General features: G+C 43.7%; 1 protein-coding gene across 1 annotated transcript in view; it reads right to left on the reverse strand.

The window, feature by feature from the left end:
* Positions 1–9703: 9703 nt before the first annotated feature.
* LOC146798443 (uncharacterized) overlaps positions 9704–19504 on the reverse strand; it is a 150670-nt gene continuing 140869 nt past the window's right edge. The window contains exon 4 of the mRNA XM_085625712.1: positions 9704–12199. Within this exon, the coding sequence (XP_085481838.1) occupies positions 11076–12199 (1124 nt within the window). The 3' untranslated portion in view covers positions 9704–11075. The remainder of the gene's footprint in view (positions 12200–19504) is intronic.

Consider the following 19504-nt stretch of genomic DNA (forward strand, 5'->3'; position numbering starts at 1 on the left):
ATTCCCAGTACGAAATGGATTCGTGTCTTCTGCATTGCACTGCTGGTTTCGATCGGCCAAACTATGACGATCCTCTCTCCTCCTCAACTCAGGGGATTGATCCCTATCATCTCTACGTCTGCTGTAAATATAATCATTTTTCCCCCTCTCTCTTTCCTCCTCTCTCTCGCTGTCTCTCTCACGACGGGGGGACATATCACGTACATAACGTCGATCATCACGACGAACAGAGCGCCCACGGCGGTCGTCATCACCGCTACCGTCAGAACCACCACGATCACACTCAGTCATCCGAACACGCCGGGCACCCTCCTTCCGATCCAAGCCACGTTTGCGAAACAACTCCCACAAACGAGCAGTAGTCTCACCGTCAATGTCCTCCCTCCGCACACCATCGGCCAGAAGACCAGAAAAGATATCACGTCTAGTAAGTTTATTGTCACCAGGAGTACGAGTGTCAGGCCGGGACTGACGTTCAGGTTTAAACCACTCACCCAACTCACCGAGTTGGCGTACTGATTCCAGTACCGTAGATAACACGTTACCAGTCTGATTAATCAATAAAGTCATCATGACCTGCTTATAGGCAACAGGGGAAGAACGAATGATACGATTCCGCACAGAAGATGTCAACAAACCATCAAGCAACCTGTCAGCAGTACCCAGAAAAATTGCCGTTTTCATCACCTCCTCTTTGAGACGTTGTGCAGCGTCGCGCAAAGTATACCACGGTTTGTCATTCACAGGCCAATCAGACTCAGTAGGATACTTTTGATTACAACCCTCAGTCGCCAATTGAAGTAAAGAAATTTGACCACCACCATTATAGTTACGAAAATGATCCTGTACAGTAGAATCCGAACTCAAGGAACAAAACTTCAAACAATCGCCATTATCTAACATAATGCCAGCAGCGCCCAGTTCATAAAGGCGCACCATCCATGTGAGCAAGGTCTCACCAGCTCGCTGCCGAAATCGCTGCAAAATATCACTAATTTCTTGTTGAGTAAAGTCCTCTAAAGAGTCTAAAGAAACACCCTGCGGAGCAGCGGGAGACTGCTGCAACTTCCGACGAAAAACTGGATGCGCCGAGACCGCGGGATGAGCATCACAAGGAGCTCGACCAGTACACGTAGAGGAACAATCAGTGGAAGAAGCATCAACCCCGCTCGAAGGACGAGCGCAATCACGGGGTGCACCATCAGAGGCGCAGATTTACAAGCACGGCCGGAGCGAGAGGACTCGCGCTTGACAGATTCCTCACCCGAGGAACAAGAATCACTCGAGTTCCAGATATTACCATCCGATTCATCAGGATTCCAATCCAGTCCGGCTTTCGCCACGACCAGACGCACCTTTCGCGTCGAAACCCGACCGCGCCGATTCTTGTATTTATAACGAGCAATTCGCACAGCCGCCCTCTCGGCAATAGTTTGGTAAGTCTCAAGTTTGTCAGCAAGCAACTTATTTTGACACCGCAACAAAGTATGAGAATTCTGAATCTCAACAAAGTGCGCTTCCACATCCTTAAGAGATATCTGTAGCTTCAACAACCTCTCATGCAGAATCCTGTACGCAGACAGAACAATCCAACCTCTGCGCCCCAAAATGGGAATCTCCTCACCCTTCGAGATGGGTGCCTTCTGTAAACAAGTAATCACATTAGCCGGCTCCGCCAGCTCCAAAGAAGAATTCCAATTCTCACTCAAACCAGTAGAATCAGCCCACTCACGGGCTAAGGCTTCATAAGGCGTTGAATCCCATCCGGGAATATCAACGGGCAACTTAAAAGTAGATTTTGACTTTCTAGAAAACATCGTGAAAAAGAAAGAAGAAAAGAAAGAAAAAGAAAAGAAAGAAGAAGAAAAACTATACACACAATTATACCACAAATAATATACAAACAAAACCATGCACACGCCAAAAGCAAACACGAGACAACACGACGCACACAGGTTTCGAAAACGGTTCGTGACGCCAAATGTTCTGCTTGGGTTTTCGGATCAGATAGAACCAGCTCATCAGAGCCTCTCTAACCCAGCCAGAACGTTACCCTCTCCCTAGGGCCTATTCACAACAAGTAACCACAGATATTTATACCACCTAAGGACAGGGGATTCCTACTTATATATATATTTATATATATATATATATATATATATATATATATATATATATATATATATATATATATATATATATATATATATCTAGACCTCTTATAATACAAGTGGCGGCCTCGCGATCCCAGACGGACCCAGGACTTCCTACCCAGACGGCAGCCTCAGCCTCACGGTCCCAGACGGACCCAGGACTTCCTACCCAGACGGCAGCCTCAGCCTCGCGGTCCCAGACGGACCCAGGACTTCCTACCCAGACGGCAGCCTCAGCCTCGCGGTCCCAGACGGACCCAGGACTTCCTACCCAGACGGCAGCCTCAGCCTCGCGGTCCCAGACGGACCCAGGACTTCCTACCCAGACGGCAGCCTCAGCCTCGCGGTCCCAGACGGACCCAGGACTTCCTACCCAGACGGCAGCCTCAGCCTCGCGGTCCCAGACGGACCCAGGACTTCCTACCCAGACGGCAGCCTCAGCCTCGCGGTCCCAGACGGACCCAGGACTTCCTACCCAGACGGCAGCCTCAGTACAAGTTCATCCTATGATTACCATAACATACAACAAGGGAATCAGTTTTACTATTTATCAGATCACACAAGAACTGCCAGTTTGAGCACAACCTGTTCTCTGGTTCGAGGGGCTCCTCTCTCCCTTATTCAGTTACCACTTACCTGATCAGGGTTAACATCCGTTCATGTCAAGTCACAGCTGACTAGAAGAATAGGCTACCCTCTTATACAAGAACACGCAGCACATGTTGATTCACTACAAACTGAGTACTTTATTATTCATTATATACGCAATCACATAACATTACTGTGTAACACATAACCTGCAAAGAAAAGTGAAAGATTCGGTTGTACACTCTAATAAGAAAGGGGTCGACATCACCTTAGTCGTGTGTAGCCTGCACTCAATGGTCATCTAGGTTCCCTTCTCGTCTGTGCCTCGTCTCGCCTGGAAGTCACACCTCCGCAGTCGCGGATCTGTTCCCTTCTCCCTTCTCCGAGTCACTGGGACCTCTTCCTCATCGGCTACTCTCTCCTCTCTGGCTATTCTGCTAGAAGAGTATCTGTCTCTCGGTTTTTCTCCGCCTTCAAGTTTGTCATCTGTCTTCCCTGGAATAAGTAGTAGCTTTACTGCTAACGGCTAGATGCCGCCTACGGACTGAAGTAAGTGCACCGTAACTGCCTCAGACTTTCACTAATATAGAGGTGCATTTCCTCATGGAAAATTCCGGCCCATAACCTGCCGCCCACCAAATTCTTGTACCTCCCCGTACCAAGGACACTTTCCCAGCCGGCCGGCCTGATGTAGTGTCTTCGGCATGAAGAAAAATACAATCCTTCGATAAGGGCTGGTCTGAACCGGTTCTCTCCAAGCGAATAACACCTCATAACTAAAACATCCCCCTTAACCTAGAAGCATCTCAAGCTGCCGGAGCAGAAAGAAAGATGGAGTCTCTCCCGTTTGAGGCCTACCAGGCCTGAATTCAGCACAGCTCCATGAAATACCCTCACTACAGGGCAGGTTATCCCTAATACTAACGAATCTATCCCCTAGGATATGTGTGCAAGCCCTGATCTATGGGGAAGAACACAGGATCATGTCGAAGTGCCTAGTAAATAGGCTCCATTCACTACTCTAACCCTTAGGCTTGAATGGTAAGAGACTGAAGTCACCCTAATCACCCGTCAACACAATAGGGCCGGGAAAATCGAGCAGTACACCATCCTCTAACAAATTCTAGTATTCGCATCAAGCTTTCACTCCCTGAAGCACCCCCAGTAGTTAATTCTCCTCTTGACACTAGGTCATCACCGTTAAGGGAAATAGACTGACAACTACATTCTCCCTCTTACATGATAAAGCAGGCCCTTCCATTGGCCCAGACAAAGACCTACACCACCCAGCCAGTAAGCGCAACTCTTGATCTAGAGCAAACTAGCGATCATACTGCGTGGAGCCCTATGAGACCCTTTGTGAGGCAGTCAGACATTAGGGTTGGTATTCCACTCTCACCTTCTCTAGTATTACATCAAACATCCCTATAGTCTTGGAATATCGCAGGGCTTAGGTCCAAGACAGTCTCCGAAAACTGGAACACCTTTATTGAACAACATGTCTGCCTATTCCAGTTTTCTGACCAGGATATCTACATTTCTACACCCCTGCCATCACTGGATGAAGGGTCGTCCATTTGGGGGGCTAGCTATCTGGAGTCACCAAGGTATCGGCCTCATGGTCCGGTAGATCCCGACAGGGAGCCCTGACATCCTTGCCATTCGACTGACGAACAGTCCTCCTGGCAATATTGATATTTACAACATATACGCAAGAGGGGTCAGAGGTGCGAGGAAATCTGACACCATAGCGGCTCAAGATGAGCTCTTGGACAAAAGAGCAGGTGAATCCTCAGTTATAATAGCAGGTGACTTTAACGTTACCTTCGAGCCTTTGGACAGTGACGATAGTGACCTTCCAGCAGACGAAGATGCCGCTCGGGATAGAAAGAGGTATCAGGGAGGCTAATGGCAGAACTACTTCTCATAGAAAAGGGTTTAGTACATTTAATAACGGTCACCACTCCAGCCTTATTGATTACCTCCTTATTGTTTTAAATCTGTTGCATACCCTTACTGATATGGCTGTTATAGATCGAGTGGAGAGTGACCACAACCAACTTTCATCTATTCTGTTTCTCCTGCAATTGGAAGAACCAGTTCATCCTCCTGTTTTAACATCTACCAGAGATCTACTGGTCAGTAATGACATGCGGAGGCTTAAATGGTCCAAAATAATTCATAATCCTGAATCACTGTCCACTATCAGCAGGGACGTGGATGAGGCGGTCGCTGCGTTGGAGGCCGTCGCGTTAGTACTCAACCAGTAGGCCTAGCAACTATTTCTCTGTTTGATAAAGTGCGGTCTCACTTTCAGAGACCATATAGTGATAAAGGCCCCCATTCTCAAACTCGTCAATACTGGTACAACAAAGAATGCAGGTTCGCTCGTAACACTCGTGGGGGATCCATTAGAACTAAAAACCCAAATACTATAAGGGATGCCAGGAAGGCTTACAAAATTGCCCAGACAAACGCAAAAAAAGAGTGGGATGAGGGAAGGTAGCTGGAACTGAAACCAGCATGTGAAAGCAATAATTTGCAACACTTCTGGGCTCTTGTAAAATGGGCAGGAGTGCACATCCCCCTCCACCAGATAATCACATTGCTCCAGACTCATGGGTAAGACATTTTCCCTCCAATATTGTATCAGTGCCAACGAGGGTTACGAACCTCTAGTAATAGCCCCTAGCTACCCATCGGGCCTGGTATTTGAGTCATCAGATGTAATGCTGGCCCTTAATGCAATCACGGGGAGAAAGCCCCGGGCAGTGACAGCATTCCTGCAGATGTCTTCTTATGCGATAAGGAGAAGTGGTGTAGGTACCTAATGCTGTTAGCAAATGGCCTCGCCCATGGTACCCCCATCCCAGATTTGTGGAAGGGGGCAGAGATCATACCAGTCCACAAGAAGGGGGACAGATCATGTCCCGAGAACTACCAGCCTATCAGCCTCATTGACTCCATCCAAAAAGCGGTGGCACGCCTTTACCTGGGAAAGGTACAAGAATGAATAGATGACAACAACATTCTAACTCCTCACCAGGCTGGGTTTCGTGCGTACATTAGCACAATAGACCAGGTCTTCAGATTCATCTTGATATATTGGCGAACAGTGGTGCTCGGTATGTATGCAGCATTTGTCGACCTAAAATCGGCTTTTGATCTAGTGTCCCATAATAGGTTATGGGTGGTTCTATTGGACCTAGGTATGTCGACAGGCCTGTTAACCTTCTTAGTTTGTCTTCATGAGAAGAACTTTGCTCACATATGCTGGGGCACACAAGGGAACTTCATTGACCCATTCCTGGTCGAAAAGGGAGTGTGCCAAGGGTACGTTTTGGCACCCACATTGTTTTCCCTTATCGTCAATGAGGTTTCTAAATTCTCATCTATCATAACCACTGATGCCCCGACCCTAACTGGCTCCAAGGTTCCCATTCTAATGTTTGCAGACGACACACTTATTCTCTCAAAGACACCTAGTGGATTACAGCATGCATTTTCTCCATTTGAAGATTTCTACAAGCTTAGAGGGCTGAACATAAATGCAGATAAAACCAAGCTCATGATTTTTAATAAACATCGATCATTTTGGGGCAAAATAATCATGGAGGGTGTACCACTAGAGCAAGTGGATGCCTTCACATACTTAGGCATCACCTTGTAGAAAAAGATGATATGGAGGCCCCACATCGAAAAAAGTTTGTTAAAACATAGACAACTTGCAGGAGCCCTAAGTAAAGAATTTAGCTCATCTCTGACCAAACCAGTAAGTCCAGTATTGCAGATTTACAGTGCAAAGGTGGTTAGCTCAGTCTTGTATGACTCAGAGGTTTGGGGGTTTGGAAATCTGACACAGCTAGCTTCTGCTGCAAATAAGTTTCTACGAACAATCACCAGCCTCCCCAAAAGCACCCTTCCTCTCCCAATGCTTAGTGATATGGGAAGGTATTTGTTGGTTGATCTAGCTAGGCTTCGTCCCATATACTGGCGTAGAATATAGAGTACCCCTGAGGTGTCCACCTATGCAAGCGGTCTTAGGGATGTTTTGAAGGCAGACCGCTTCCACAAAATAGGCTGTCTCAGAAACATCAAAGGGCACTGTTCACAATGGGCCTGACCAATTTGTCGGACAATCCATCTTATCTGCAGTCTCTACTCAAGGAAGCATTAAAGGAAAAATACAGAGAAATGGTGGGGCTAAATAGTACCAGAGCAAGTGACAGCACCACTCTGACTGGAAGGTTTATATTAGCAAAACCTTGCCCCTGTCTTGCATCTTACTGGGACATTATATCCAAGCCCCTTGACCATAAACTTTATTTTCAATTCAGAGTGGGTACCCTGCCTCTAAAATCCTTTACTTGAAAATGGACAGCATTGGGAGGCAACAAGTGCCCACACTGTGTTGAACATGCTGAAACTTACTCACATATACTCTTTGTTTGTCCCGCCTATGCTGCTCCCCGTAAGATCTGGTTAGAGCCAAAATGTAAGAACTTGGGCACTAGGCAAAGTAGAGAAGCATTGAGAATGTTGACGTTGGACCCTTCACCTTGCTATGCAATTCCCCTAGCCAAACTTTTAAGGTGGATGTGGTACATCAGATCAAAATATGTAGCAACTGAGAATAATCAAGCTCCTTCACAAGTTGTTTTTTCCTCTGGTGGGACATTGACTTGTTCTTCTTATAGGATGCTATTTAAACTCTATTGTATTCATAAAATATTTGTCCCGTTTGCACTTTCAGACGTGTTTTTATTCTTCATCTACATTGGTGTTTTAACTACATGTCCGATTTTATCTTTATCTGTTATCCTGTGATAATATTGCCAGTTGTATGTCCCATGGGTTGAACTCCTCTGAGTTGAGGCTCTTAATATATTTGAACTCTATATTATCATTTTATATTGTGTATTTGTTGTAGTTTGATTAAACTTTCGACCCTCTAATCTTTATCTTGATAAATTGAAATTTTTTAAAAATGTGAATGTATTGGCCTGAAAGACTAATCCCTTTTAATAAACTTTGTATTTTATGCTGTAACTGGTTTTATGACAAATCTGTTGAAATAAAGCTCTTTGAATTGAATTAAATTAATACACAACTCTACTTGAAAGCCTCCTCTACTTCAGACATCCAACAGACTTGGATGTCCAGATCCTACTTGAAGCTCAACCCATCCAAGACAGAATTCCAGTTATTTGTCAAGCACAACAAAATAGAAACAATACAAACCTGGTTCAATAACATGAACCTTAATGGCTTTGAACCCCAACTTCACTGAATGCCAAGTCACTTGAATTCATCCTTTACAGCAAACTCACTCTAAAGGAACACATTGGTAAAAACACAAAGATGATCTGATACTAACTCTCTCTTCTAAAGAAAGTGAAACATTTTCTTCCAGAAAGCTACTAAAGAACTGCTATTCAAGCTCTTATACTCTTACATCTTGATGCTGGTAATGCTGTCCTCCATGTTCTCCCAAAATCCACACTGGCACCTCTTAAGGGCGTCCTACACACAGCAGAACGTATCACCCAGGCCGGAATGAATATGATCACATTCCTCCATCCTGACAAAATATCTTTTGCTCCGCTATGAAGCCTGCACCATCTTCTAAACTAGCTGCATCATTTACAAAAAACATCACAACGACAAACCTGCTCTTATCTTGCAGACAAGCTCACCACCTCAGGTGGTTCCTGAAACATCCTAGCCACAATACCGTCATACTGTAGACTTGGAGTGGGAAAAGAAAAAACAAGGCTGCAGGATTTTACATCTATGCACCCTGGATCTGGAACACCATTCCTGTATCCACCAGGACCACCACCACTGCTCCAATTTATTAAAGAGTTGAAGGCACACATCGTTAAAGAACACTACATCACTTTGTATTGGCCGTCCACAAACGAGCTACTTCTCCTATCACTCATTGACTGTATGCTTGTATTTGACCCTGTACATCCATCTGCAGCCTTCTGCCTGGGTTCTTTCTATAGAAATACCACATACGTACCAAGTATGTAGTGCTTATGTGAGCCAGTTTTTGGGGACCGGCACTTATTTTTCATCATCAGACATAGACCGTGAGCAAGAGATGAGAAAAACACACAAAGGACAAAGAAGTAGGAAGAGAAAGGCAAAAAACGCTGCATAGGGAGAAAGCAGAAACCTGTACGAATTAGATAAAGGGGCAGGGAGTGTCCGATAGAGGATGGAAGAGTCATGAGGTTGATTAAAAACTATGCAGCCTTGGTATTAGGTGCTCCATATATAAAAGCACTGGTCTGGGGTTTCTGAGCAGATCTTTGGGCACTGGAACGATTTCTATTACAAATGAAACACTGAACTTAAGGTACTGATTTAATGTAGGGCAGCCCAGTCAATTGTTCTTTGGCCAAAGTGATGCGTGCCTCCCTGAAGAGTCTCTGCAGCAAATCTGCACACTTCAAATCACTCAGTTCTCTGAGGTAGGTTCTCCCAGATTCCCCAAGAGAGGAAATATGCCTTGCAGAGCTTCCAATTTAATTTGACTGAATGCATAATTTATGTTCAGGACCCTAAAGGACTAGAAAGACAAAGTACAATTGAGAATAGATTTGTGCTGAAGAGAACTGAGACAATGTCATGGTCACACAGGGAGGTTGGAGGAGAGATGTGTAAGGGGGCAGGCATAGTGACATCTGGACTTAAGGGAGGGTTTCGAAAACATGTGAGTCAGAGGCACAAACACCCTGGTATCATTGAACACACACACACAGTGAGGTGAGCTGTATGGCAGGGGAAAAGCAACTCTCTCAACAGAACACTCAAAGCAAGGCAGTTTGGAACAAATACCTAAGCATCAGGACAACAAGGCTTGAGAAGGGTGCAGAATGTAGTACTTTGCCTTTCAAACATCTCACCAAAGTGGGAAAGATATTAATACAATAAATGGAGTTTAAAGAGCAGTGTGTCTATTTTTTTAATCAGATTGTGAAAATGTATACACAACTCAACACCGTATTTTCTTTTGACCCATAGGTTATTCCTTTTTTCCAATAGAAAGTTGGAAAACATTAATTTGATGATTTCCACATGATTTTCACATAATTCGTTGCAGTTTTGCACCTCTCAATGTATGAATTGATATTATTACCAAACTGATGCAATGGCGCCTCTGTACGCCCCCTTTCCTTGTTAAATTCATTATTTACCATGGCCCAATTACTTCCAGTAGCACTCGAAACTTGGATTACTAATAACAGGTGTTGTAGGTGTTCCTTATGCAGCTTACAAATTTAGGTCATCCACAAATATCACTTTCGACGATGTATTCTTCTTTTTTTACTTTTTTTGTAGATTCGATTTCAACTTGTCCTGAAATTGGGATTCGAAGTAAAAGATTTTTTAGGAAATTTGCCCTTCAGTTTGGAGTTGGACTCACTGGGAGAGGTGACGCAGAAACAATCACACTTGAATTTTCCTTTTAAACTGTTTACATTTGGGGCGCAAAAACATCTGTTGCCCTAGATCAGGAGGAGAGGTTTTTAGTGGCAAACTACAAATGTTCACTCCACTTATATAGTGCTCTTTCCCCCTGTGCATTAAAACATTTATCTATAAGGTTTATGACATTATTAATTTCAATCCACTTTCCGGTTCTCTTAGGGTGTCGCTACGCCGGGTATGTTTTGGCAAGCATGAGTAAAGTGGAATTAACATCATACCTGGATCTTGTATGCTAGGATATTCTTTAGTACAATAAGTGATAGAAATCTAGTTTCTTTTAACAAGCTTGCGCCAGGTGTAATTTTTCTAGTCAGGTGCCATCCAGGAACAATCAGTATTTTGGTTTTCTGAGATACTTTCCACATTAACTCCATGTGACCAGTTTGCCAATTGGGTGTATCTTTTGTGCAATGGGTACTCTTTGAGCTTCAAACCCATTCTCCAACAGCATGTGTCCACAAAGTGCTGTTCCTATTACCGCACAGGTATGTACGCCTTTACTTGATACCTTCTTCAACATAGCGCAGGTATTACATACATGCATTGGCAGGTTTCATGTCAAGAGCATACTCCTTTTTACCTTGGCGTTGATGCAACCTCTTCAGAGACTTTCACTTTCCAAAGTATCTTCCACATACTATATTTATTAAGCGCTCCATGATCACGACCTATGGTCACAAAAGTCCTTGTAGCACATAAAAGAGACATTTGGTTAAGTTCTTATGAAGTTTAGGTGTCTTACAGTCGGGTTACGTTTTGACGCACATGCAATCTTTTCACGTAGGGTAGGGTAACTAATAGAGCCCCCTTCAGGCTTACACTTAAGTCCGACTAAACGGCTGCTGAAACACTTTCCACATTCAGTACTAAATGCACCTTGTCCGTCCAACACTTCTTCTCATGTTCTAAACAAGTACTATGGTTGGTAAACTGTTTTCTACAGTTTTGACAGCTGTAAGATTTCAAATGATTGTGTGATTTGTGGTGTCGGAGAAAGGAAGATGTGTCGCTAAAGCTTTCGCCACACAAATTACACAAATAGGGGTTCTCCCCTGCATGACTGAGCTGGTGTGTGCTCAGAGCGTAGGGTGTGGGGAAGCCCTTGCCACATTCTTTACATATGTTCAGTTTTTCCCTAAAGTGCATTTTCTGGTGTGTGGTCAGCTGCGTTTTCCAACTAAAAGTCGCTCCACATTCCCCACACCTAAAAATGTCTGCGTGTACCAGCTTGTGTTTTAAAAGGTTTGCTTCCAAGCTGAACCACCTTCCACATACACCACATTCATTTGGGTCTAAACCAGCATGAATTTCCATGTGCGCTGTAAGGTTGGATTTCTTGCTATAAGTCTTTCCACATTCAGTACACACATGTGGCTTTGGACCAAGGTGCTTGTCACTACTGGACAAAATAGGTGGAGGGTCGCAAACATGATGCTCACTTTCGAAACTTGCAGGCAGTGTGTCACTCGGGTTTATGGTCTCCACGCTTCTTTCTTCAGTGAGCTTTTGATCCTCAATTCTCCCCTGGTTCATGAAAGTGGTCTCAACTTCACTTTGTGTATCTTGTTTCTTTTGTTTGTGACTTCTTTGATGTGTAACCAGATGGGGGTATTTCTTGAAGGTTCTTTTACATATACTACATGTATGTCGTCTTCGCTTTTTATGGGTTTTCATGTGCATTGTAAGTGTATATTTTCTTGTAAAGCTTTTTGAACATATGGTACATTGATGTATTTTTGCTTCGGTCGGCAGCAAGTCGCGCCCTGTGGAGTTTCTCGGCTTGTCGAGATGTTTTTCATAGTCCGTGGCGTGTTCTTGGCTGCCGCTTGCAAGGTCTCCAGGCTCTTGCTTCATAAGTGGCAGAGGTTCCTGTTTGATCTTTCCTAACGCAACGTATGAAGGCGTCAGCTCTTTAGTACTTTTTCCTATTATAATCTTGTCCTTGAGGTTCTCCCCTGTTGGGCATAAAACATAAGAATTGAATTAATGAGGTACCCTGAATTATACGGAAAATATATTTATGAAAATACAGCTTATAAAACATTGCTTTCTGTCATACAAGTGGATATAAAACAAGAAGAATGATTGTGGCCTAACTCCCGCCATTAAAAGCCACATTGTTTTCCACTAGAAGGATCAGTGAATTAGTAGTAATTGCACATGGTTAGTCCTCGAGAGGATGCCTGAGTGGACAAATATTGTATATAAATGTTTAAGACAATATTTATTTTACACCAAGGAAGAGCTAGTGCAATACCTGCCACATGTCCTCTATACTAAACTCATAGCACACAACTGGCATGACAGGAGTGGTTCACTGTACACTCTCAGGAAAAAAAAGGGGTAATCTGGATACTAGCCCAAATAAAGCATTTGAAATATTGGTCAGATAGGCCTCCCCCACTCTTTTTAGGAATGCTTCGCCATCGGCCAGTCCGACCCACCGTGTTAGGATGATACCAGCACAGTGGTCTCAACCTCATTATAGAGGGAGAGCAGAAGAGTCTCGTTGTGGTCAATAATGGAATCCTGTTATTCCTTAAACAGCCTAGGTGTAACCCCAAACATTTCCTTTACTCCCGGGTACACTTGGCCGGATTAAAATCTGAGTACGGATGATCAAGCATAATGTGTCTTGGGCATCCCATTACAAATCTACTTGCCAACATGTTTCGACCACACACTGGATTCCTGATATGAAGGTCTCTGGTTTCCGTCAGGGCAGTCCAGGTACCCCACACATCAGTCATTGGGGCACCTCAAAAAAGTGCTTGAATGGTAAGAATAAGTCTTACCTCAAAGGTTATTGCCGTCACCCTACCTACACTCTTAGGGTTATATGCCAAAGGCAGTAGCGGCCCGTGCAGGTAAGTGTGGTGAGGCAGGGCAGAGCAGGGGTGGGGGAGAAAGTGTCAAACGATGGGATAGGGAATGTAAAATAATTTTTTTTTAAAACACTTATCTTGCACTCGGAGCATCGCCGACTCAGCGATACGGCGAGCGCAAGGCAAGTGGTTTTATTTATTTTACATTCCCTATCCTCTTGTTTGTCACTTTCACTTTCACCCCACCCACCCCCACCCCTGACCCACCATGCTTACCTGCACAGGCTTGCTCTGACCAAAGGGACACACCTGGGAGGTACCGAGGTTATATACCAAACCGGAGGTTACTCCCTGGTGTGTCCCTTTGGCACATAACCCTAGAGTGTAGGGTGATGACAATAACCTTAGAGGTAAGACTTGGTCTTACCGTTCATGCACATTTTGAGGTACACTAGTGACTGACGTGTGGAGTACCTAGACTGCCCTGATGAAGGTCAGAGACTCTCCTTCGAGGGATCCATTGTGTGGCCGAAACATGTTGGCAAGTAGATTTGTGATGGAATAAGAGCAATTACATTCTCCTCCTTTATGTCAGCGTACTGAAAGAAACTCTTTTCAAGGTCTAACATGGATTTTCTGGCATAGCGGTTCACCCATGTTCCACCTTATGTTGGTATTTCCTAGAAAACGATAACCGTGTTGGTGATATGAGAAGAAGAGGTTTTGTTGTGCTGTCCTTGTGGACCAGACCCACACTCAATCTACCTATCACAGGAGCACCCCATGTCCTGGTGGATGTGAAGGTTACCCCCACAGCCCGGCCTTCAATCCACTCGTTTGGTGTTTTGCAGACATCTGGATGAGTGGTTGATATATTGTCCATCAGGCACTGTGGTTCCTGAAGATCACCCCTTCTCAGGACAAGTGTGGGATCTACAGAAACACGTTTGAACAGGTCTGTGTCTGTCTCATAATCCACATTATTGCAAACAAAGGCGGTGTGCCAAACGTGCCAGATATTACTAGTAATACCCTATTTTAGCTGTCCCCTGCAATTTTTTTTTCTGCAATAAAGATGTTGAGAGGAGCTTCCTGATGAGCGATTCTCAATAGTTCTATAGATGCAAACAACGAAAGGAGTTAAGCCAAGAGCTGTCTAGCATACTCTTCAGAGCTTATCAAAATGTAATCTAACTAGACATTCTCATAGGTATAAGGGTGGCTTCATGTCAGCGAAGCAGTTGTATGTTCATGCAGTGCTTAAGCTTTCATGAATATACTGAAATCTCGACTGTGCAGAAATGTATTTGAATTTCATTATCAAAGTGATTAAGCATTGATTAGCTAAATCAATGAGTCTGATTGTATGAGAGGATAATGGAGTAGCATGCCAATAGGCAGGGCCACTGGAGTTATGTGGCAGTATAAAGCCACATTATGTAGCAGGATTGCCTAAATTATGTAGCAAGAAAAAGCAAATTATGTGGCATAATGCAGCACATTTTGTGATATTACTACTTAATTATCTTGATATTTTTACCCTCTTAACACGGTTTTAGCAAAGCTTTCGCTATATTAGTATCACTGTAACACCCAAATACTAAAAGGTGATCAGTCAATCTTTGTGAAGAGCCTTCCACTGCGATACAGCACGTGCTGCTGCTTTTTTAGTAATTTTTGATCCGTTTGAACTACAAACAAAATGTTTTTTGTTAAAATCTGCAAATTATACAGGGTATGATGGATTATGTGGCAAATGCTGCAGATACATAATTATGCGGAAAACACCCCCAGGCGCTGAAGCACATAATTCCAGTGGCCCTGCCACTAGGCCAGGAAGACATCTAGAAGGATAGCTCTATTTTTAAAGGGAATGAATTATCTTTTACAATTTAGCGCAAAGATGAAAGCTTGTATAACGCACAAGCTCGGGGCATCTGCTGTACTGACATGAATCTGGACTGCCTTGGTGTGAGATCTGCTCACATTGCACCTTAGGGAGTAATTGAGGTGGATTGATGTGTTGCAGCCTGCTTGTGACCACGAATACTTGAAACGTGTGGTTTAGGTCGAGCTCAGTGTGCGTTCACTTCATTGATTTGCAGGCAGATTATGTTTCGGTAATCCATAAATTCACTTAATCAATACTTGCATCAGCTGTGTTGCTTTTAAGTGCCAATTTTGGTGATAGCGCTTTATAAAATACAATAAAGAAAAACAAAATAGGCTAATAAACCCCCTCATAAACACCTCTGAACCCGTCCCCCCTTCGCCCTATTCAATATTTCCCCTGCTACAGGCCCTAAAATTTCAGATCTTGAGAGATGGAAGCAAATCACAATTTAATGGCTGAACTGAATGACCAGAGAAAATTAATCTTCTCCCATTACTCTTCTTTTTGTTCACAATGTTCTCAACAGGGGGACAACCTCAGTTCTTTAATGACCTAAATAGACTCTGCTAGGATAGAAAGTGATATTGTAGCAAGGAGGAATGTATGACTCCTGAATAAAGAGAAGGGATTTCTCTTTCCAGACTTGGTTATTACAAGGCAGTCCAGAGTAGAGTGATAGTAGACCACCTTAAAAAAAGGTAGACGGCTAACATTTCTTCAAGTCTGAGCAATGTTTCCCTTTTGAATGGTGTGGGTCCAGAAAACAGAGTAGACGGGAGAGAGAACACTCCTCTCTGGCTGTCCTATGGTTAGTGTGGGCAGACAACCCATTCAATGCAAGATTATCTGCTTGGTTCTCTCCTCTAAGATCAATGTGGGGACCCCACTGAACCCCTACAAGAGTGCTCCATCAATTAATCAAAGATCTACGGATGTGAGCCTGGAGAAAGCTGGCCAACTATTGTGGAAATGGTAAAAGATTGAATTATTGTAGGCTGAATTAGATGTTGGATTTTCACCTTTTTTTCTGAAAAGGGGAACACCTAGGGAACAGATGGGGACAAAACCTGATGAGGACTATGGCTCTCCAAGCTCCTCCACCTGTGAGGAAATGCTGAGTACCAAAAATATGCAGGTTGTAGAGGCCTAATCTTCTGACTCTGTAGATACTCTGCAGTGAGGGAATCTACTTCCTTTCTTAAGTACTTAAAAGAATGGGAGAGAGATAATGTGTGTTTTAACAGGGTATCTTTGGATGAGAATCCGCAACAAAATGTTATAGAGGTCAGGGTGGAATTGGAGCTAGTTGGTAGTTCTTTTTCAATGGAGAGCCACAGTGGGGCTGTGGATGTTCCTTCTTGGAACCAGCACAATGTCTAATAAAACAGGCAATCTGGTATCTGGAAAAGTCTCCAAGGTTAATGCCTCCTAGTGATTTTGTGAGTCTGAGTTAGGGTAGCATGAGTCTAGCTTTTTGAACTTCCATAAGACCGATCTATTTGTTAAAACGGTCAGAGAAATTCTCAGATAGGATCATAAGGAACATTCCAGTTATAAAGCTGACATGCAGTGCAACCATCATTTTTATAATTTCAACTCTATCCCAACACGTAACATATATTTTGAGGACTGTTGTACTACTGAATATCAAAAATTGGAATATCATGACACCCTAATATAGTGGACAAAATATTGAGAACCAAAATATCAAAAGGTAAGTGCATACAGAGGATGTATAGATTTACTATTCGTGACTCCATATCTACATATGTTGAAGATATATTGTCAAGGTACATATATGTGGAATTCGATATTGAAAATTTTAAAAAATACTTATCTTTCGATATTCTGTTGCTCGATATATCGTACATGAGATTAAAGTACCCCGATATTTCCTATTCGATATGCAGGATCCACACCTCTGAAGACCATACCTGAGCGCATCCTTAATTTCCGAAAGTATTATTGAAATTCCCAAATTCTGCTGTGTCTCAACGGAGCCAAACACACAGGTATTTTGTGCAGTTCTTTCTCCATTTTAATCCAGACTATCCTAGTACTGAGAAGGTACAAATGCTGTTTAGGAAAAAAAAGATTCTTTATCTCGATTTCTGGAGTATTCAGATACTGCGGCATAAAAACTGATGGCAGATACTGTTTCTGGGATCACTTTTGCTTAGTTATTAGTATATCATCTGTATATGCTGCACCGTCTGTGAACCGGATTGAAATGGTATCCTGTTTATATATTTATTCTCTCTTATGGAGGTCAGCTGTGGCTCATTAGCCTGTAGGAGCTGCAGAGGCAAATAGACATCCCAGCCAGGGACTTTGCGATTGGGACATTTTTCACCTTTATTCAGGCTGTAGGTTCAGCAAACGGTGCAAAAATCATAAGTATGCACTCCTCACCAAGTAAGGATCTACGTAGGACTGAATGCAGCAAGGTTCAAGACACCTTATCAATGGCCTTCTCTGCGTTCAGTGACATTGGGATGATAGGGTGGTCAACAGCTTTGCCCACATAATATGGCCAAATACTCTGATATTCTTCCTGGCTAGTCTTCCTTTTAGGAAGCATTTTTTGAAACTCATGTATCAGAATATGTAAAACTGTTTCAACGATTCCCGCTAAGATTTTATAATTTACATTACTGAACAAGCATTTACAATGCAATGGTCTCGGCATTGGTAAAGTTAGAGCTATTGGCATTGCTCATGACATTATTTTTGTTTATGTTTTTGTTTTTAAAACATTTAAAGAAACGGCATTGTCATGAGCAATGCCAATAGCTCTAACTTTAACAATGCCGAGACCGCTGAGACTTGTTTTTTTTTACACTTTCATGGCGTGTGCAAATTGAGCTAAAATCGTGAGTGGGGGTAAGGAAAGGCTGAGATTTTGTGGAAGTAATAAAACTTTGAGATTTTGTCGGGGTGCTGTAGCTCCTCGCCACGCATATCAATCCAGCCTTTCTGAAACCGAAGGAACCAGAAAGGACACAGGAAGGACGAAGGGAGCAGTCTGAGCCGGATACCCATCGGGGGGGCGGCCGGCCCGGAAGGGACAGACATACAACGCCCTGGCGGAGGCCGACACTGCACTCCCGGGGGCAGGGACGGAGGGAGAGACTGGACTGAACTGAAGCTCGAGCGCAGGTAATTCACCGCGTCTTGCTTCGTGGATACAGGGTCCAATCCAGACGCGTCTACTCAACCTCTCATCCTTCTGAGGTCGACACCTTATTGGATATTCTCTTTCATTCTCTTATGATTCAAGGGTATAGTCCTCATGATAAAGTACTTATCGCGCACAGGTGATGAATTCATGCGCTCATGCATCGGAGTAGGGTTCGGAAAGCTGTAGAATTGCGTTTATATTCCGTAATATTTTTAGCACAAGGACCCCAGCACATCCTGCATAACTGGAATGACGAGTGTCCCTTCCAACGCCACTTATTTGCCCCACCATCCCCCATGTTTTGAGGGAATCCTCGCTATACGGTTATTTGCGAATTGTGTTTTTATGTAGGTTTGTGGACAACGGTACCATTTTGTGGCTGGAAGGAAGCCGATCGCAGCCTGGGTAACCGTTTTACACACTGGGCGGTGTATGAGAAAGAAACAGCCCTTCTTAAAGCGCATCGGACACCTAACAGTCAGATTCGCGCCGTCCAAGCCAAGGGAGTAACAAGAAGTGAACCCGAGATGGGGGCCACAGTCTAATGATTCCACAGTCTGAAAGCCCTGCCCAAACTTGGAAGAGCAGACACCACTGTGCAAGGCACTAACATTACAAGAATAATTGCATACAGTAACAAAATGAGATGCAAGTATTTCTCTTCTGCCCAAGCTCAAACAGTAAAGCAATGCTGATTTATAAACTCGTGTTTGTTAAAGCCACAGTTTGGTTCCAACTGGAGAGAGGTCAGGATATTTGTAACATATACAACTTAGAAATTGTAAGCCACTACGAAAACTTACAAAACAGCAATTCCACGGGGCCTCGGAAAAACTGCTTTTTCAGCACACTGGATGTTAGTTTTTATAGCACAAAATACCGTCGATAGCTCTTTTCTAAGACTTTGCCATTTTGGCAAACTATCTGAATCAAAGTGACTCCAATTGCTCAGGATCACACTGTTCGGTTAGGTAAGCGTGCCCGAACAGTGGTTCCACAGTCTAGGCTTCCTCAAACCCACAAAAAAGGCAAGGGCGTGAGAATAGTGTATAAAACCACAACACTACATTGAAAGCACCTAAACATGATCTGTGGTAGTGGGGATTCGGGCTTCCGGGTCCGCAGGAAACGCAGGGCTAAAAGCAGTTATGACTAAACGAATCTGTAAATTACCCTGGAAATTGACCGTCGATCCTGTCAGGGTGGCCGGCGGGAGGGAGGAAGGGGTAAACTGCATTTACGGTAAGGACTACTTCAAGGCAGGAACTCGAGGTGTCTGGCTACAGCAGGAATCCTGGCCTGAGATTTCCTTTGTAGCCCTCCATGTTTGTGGGGGGTGGAGGGGAGGGGGTGATCACCA

This window comes from Triturus cristatus, chromosome 9, assembly GCF_964204655.1.
Source record: "Triturus cristatus chromosome 9, aTriCri1.1, whole genome shotgun sequence".
Taxonomy (NCBI): domain Eukaryota; kingdom Metazoa; phylum Chordata; class Amphibia; order Caudata; family Salamandridae; genus Triturus; species Triturus cristatus.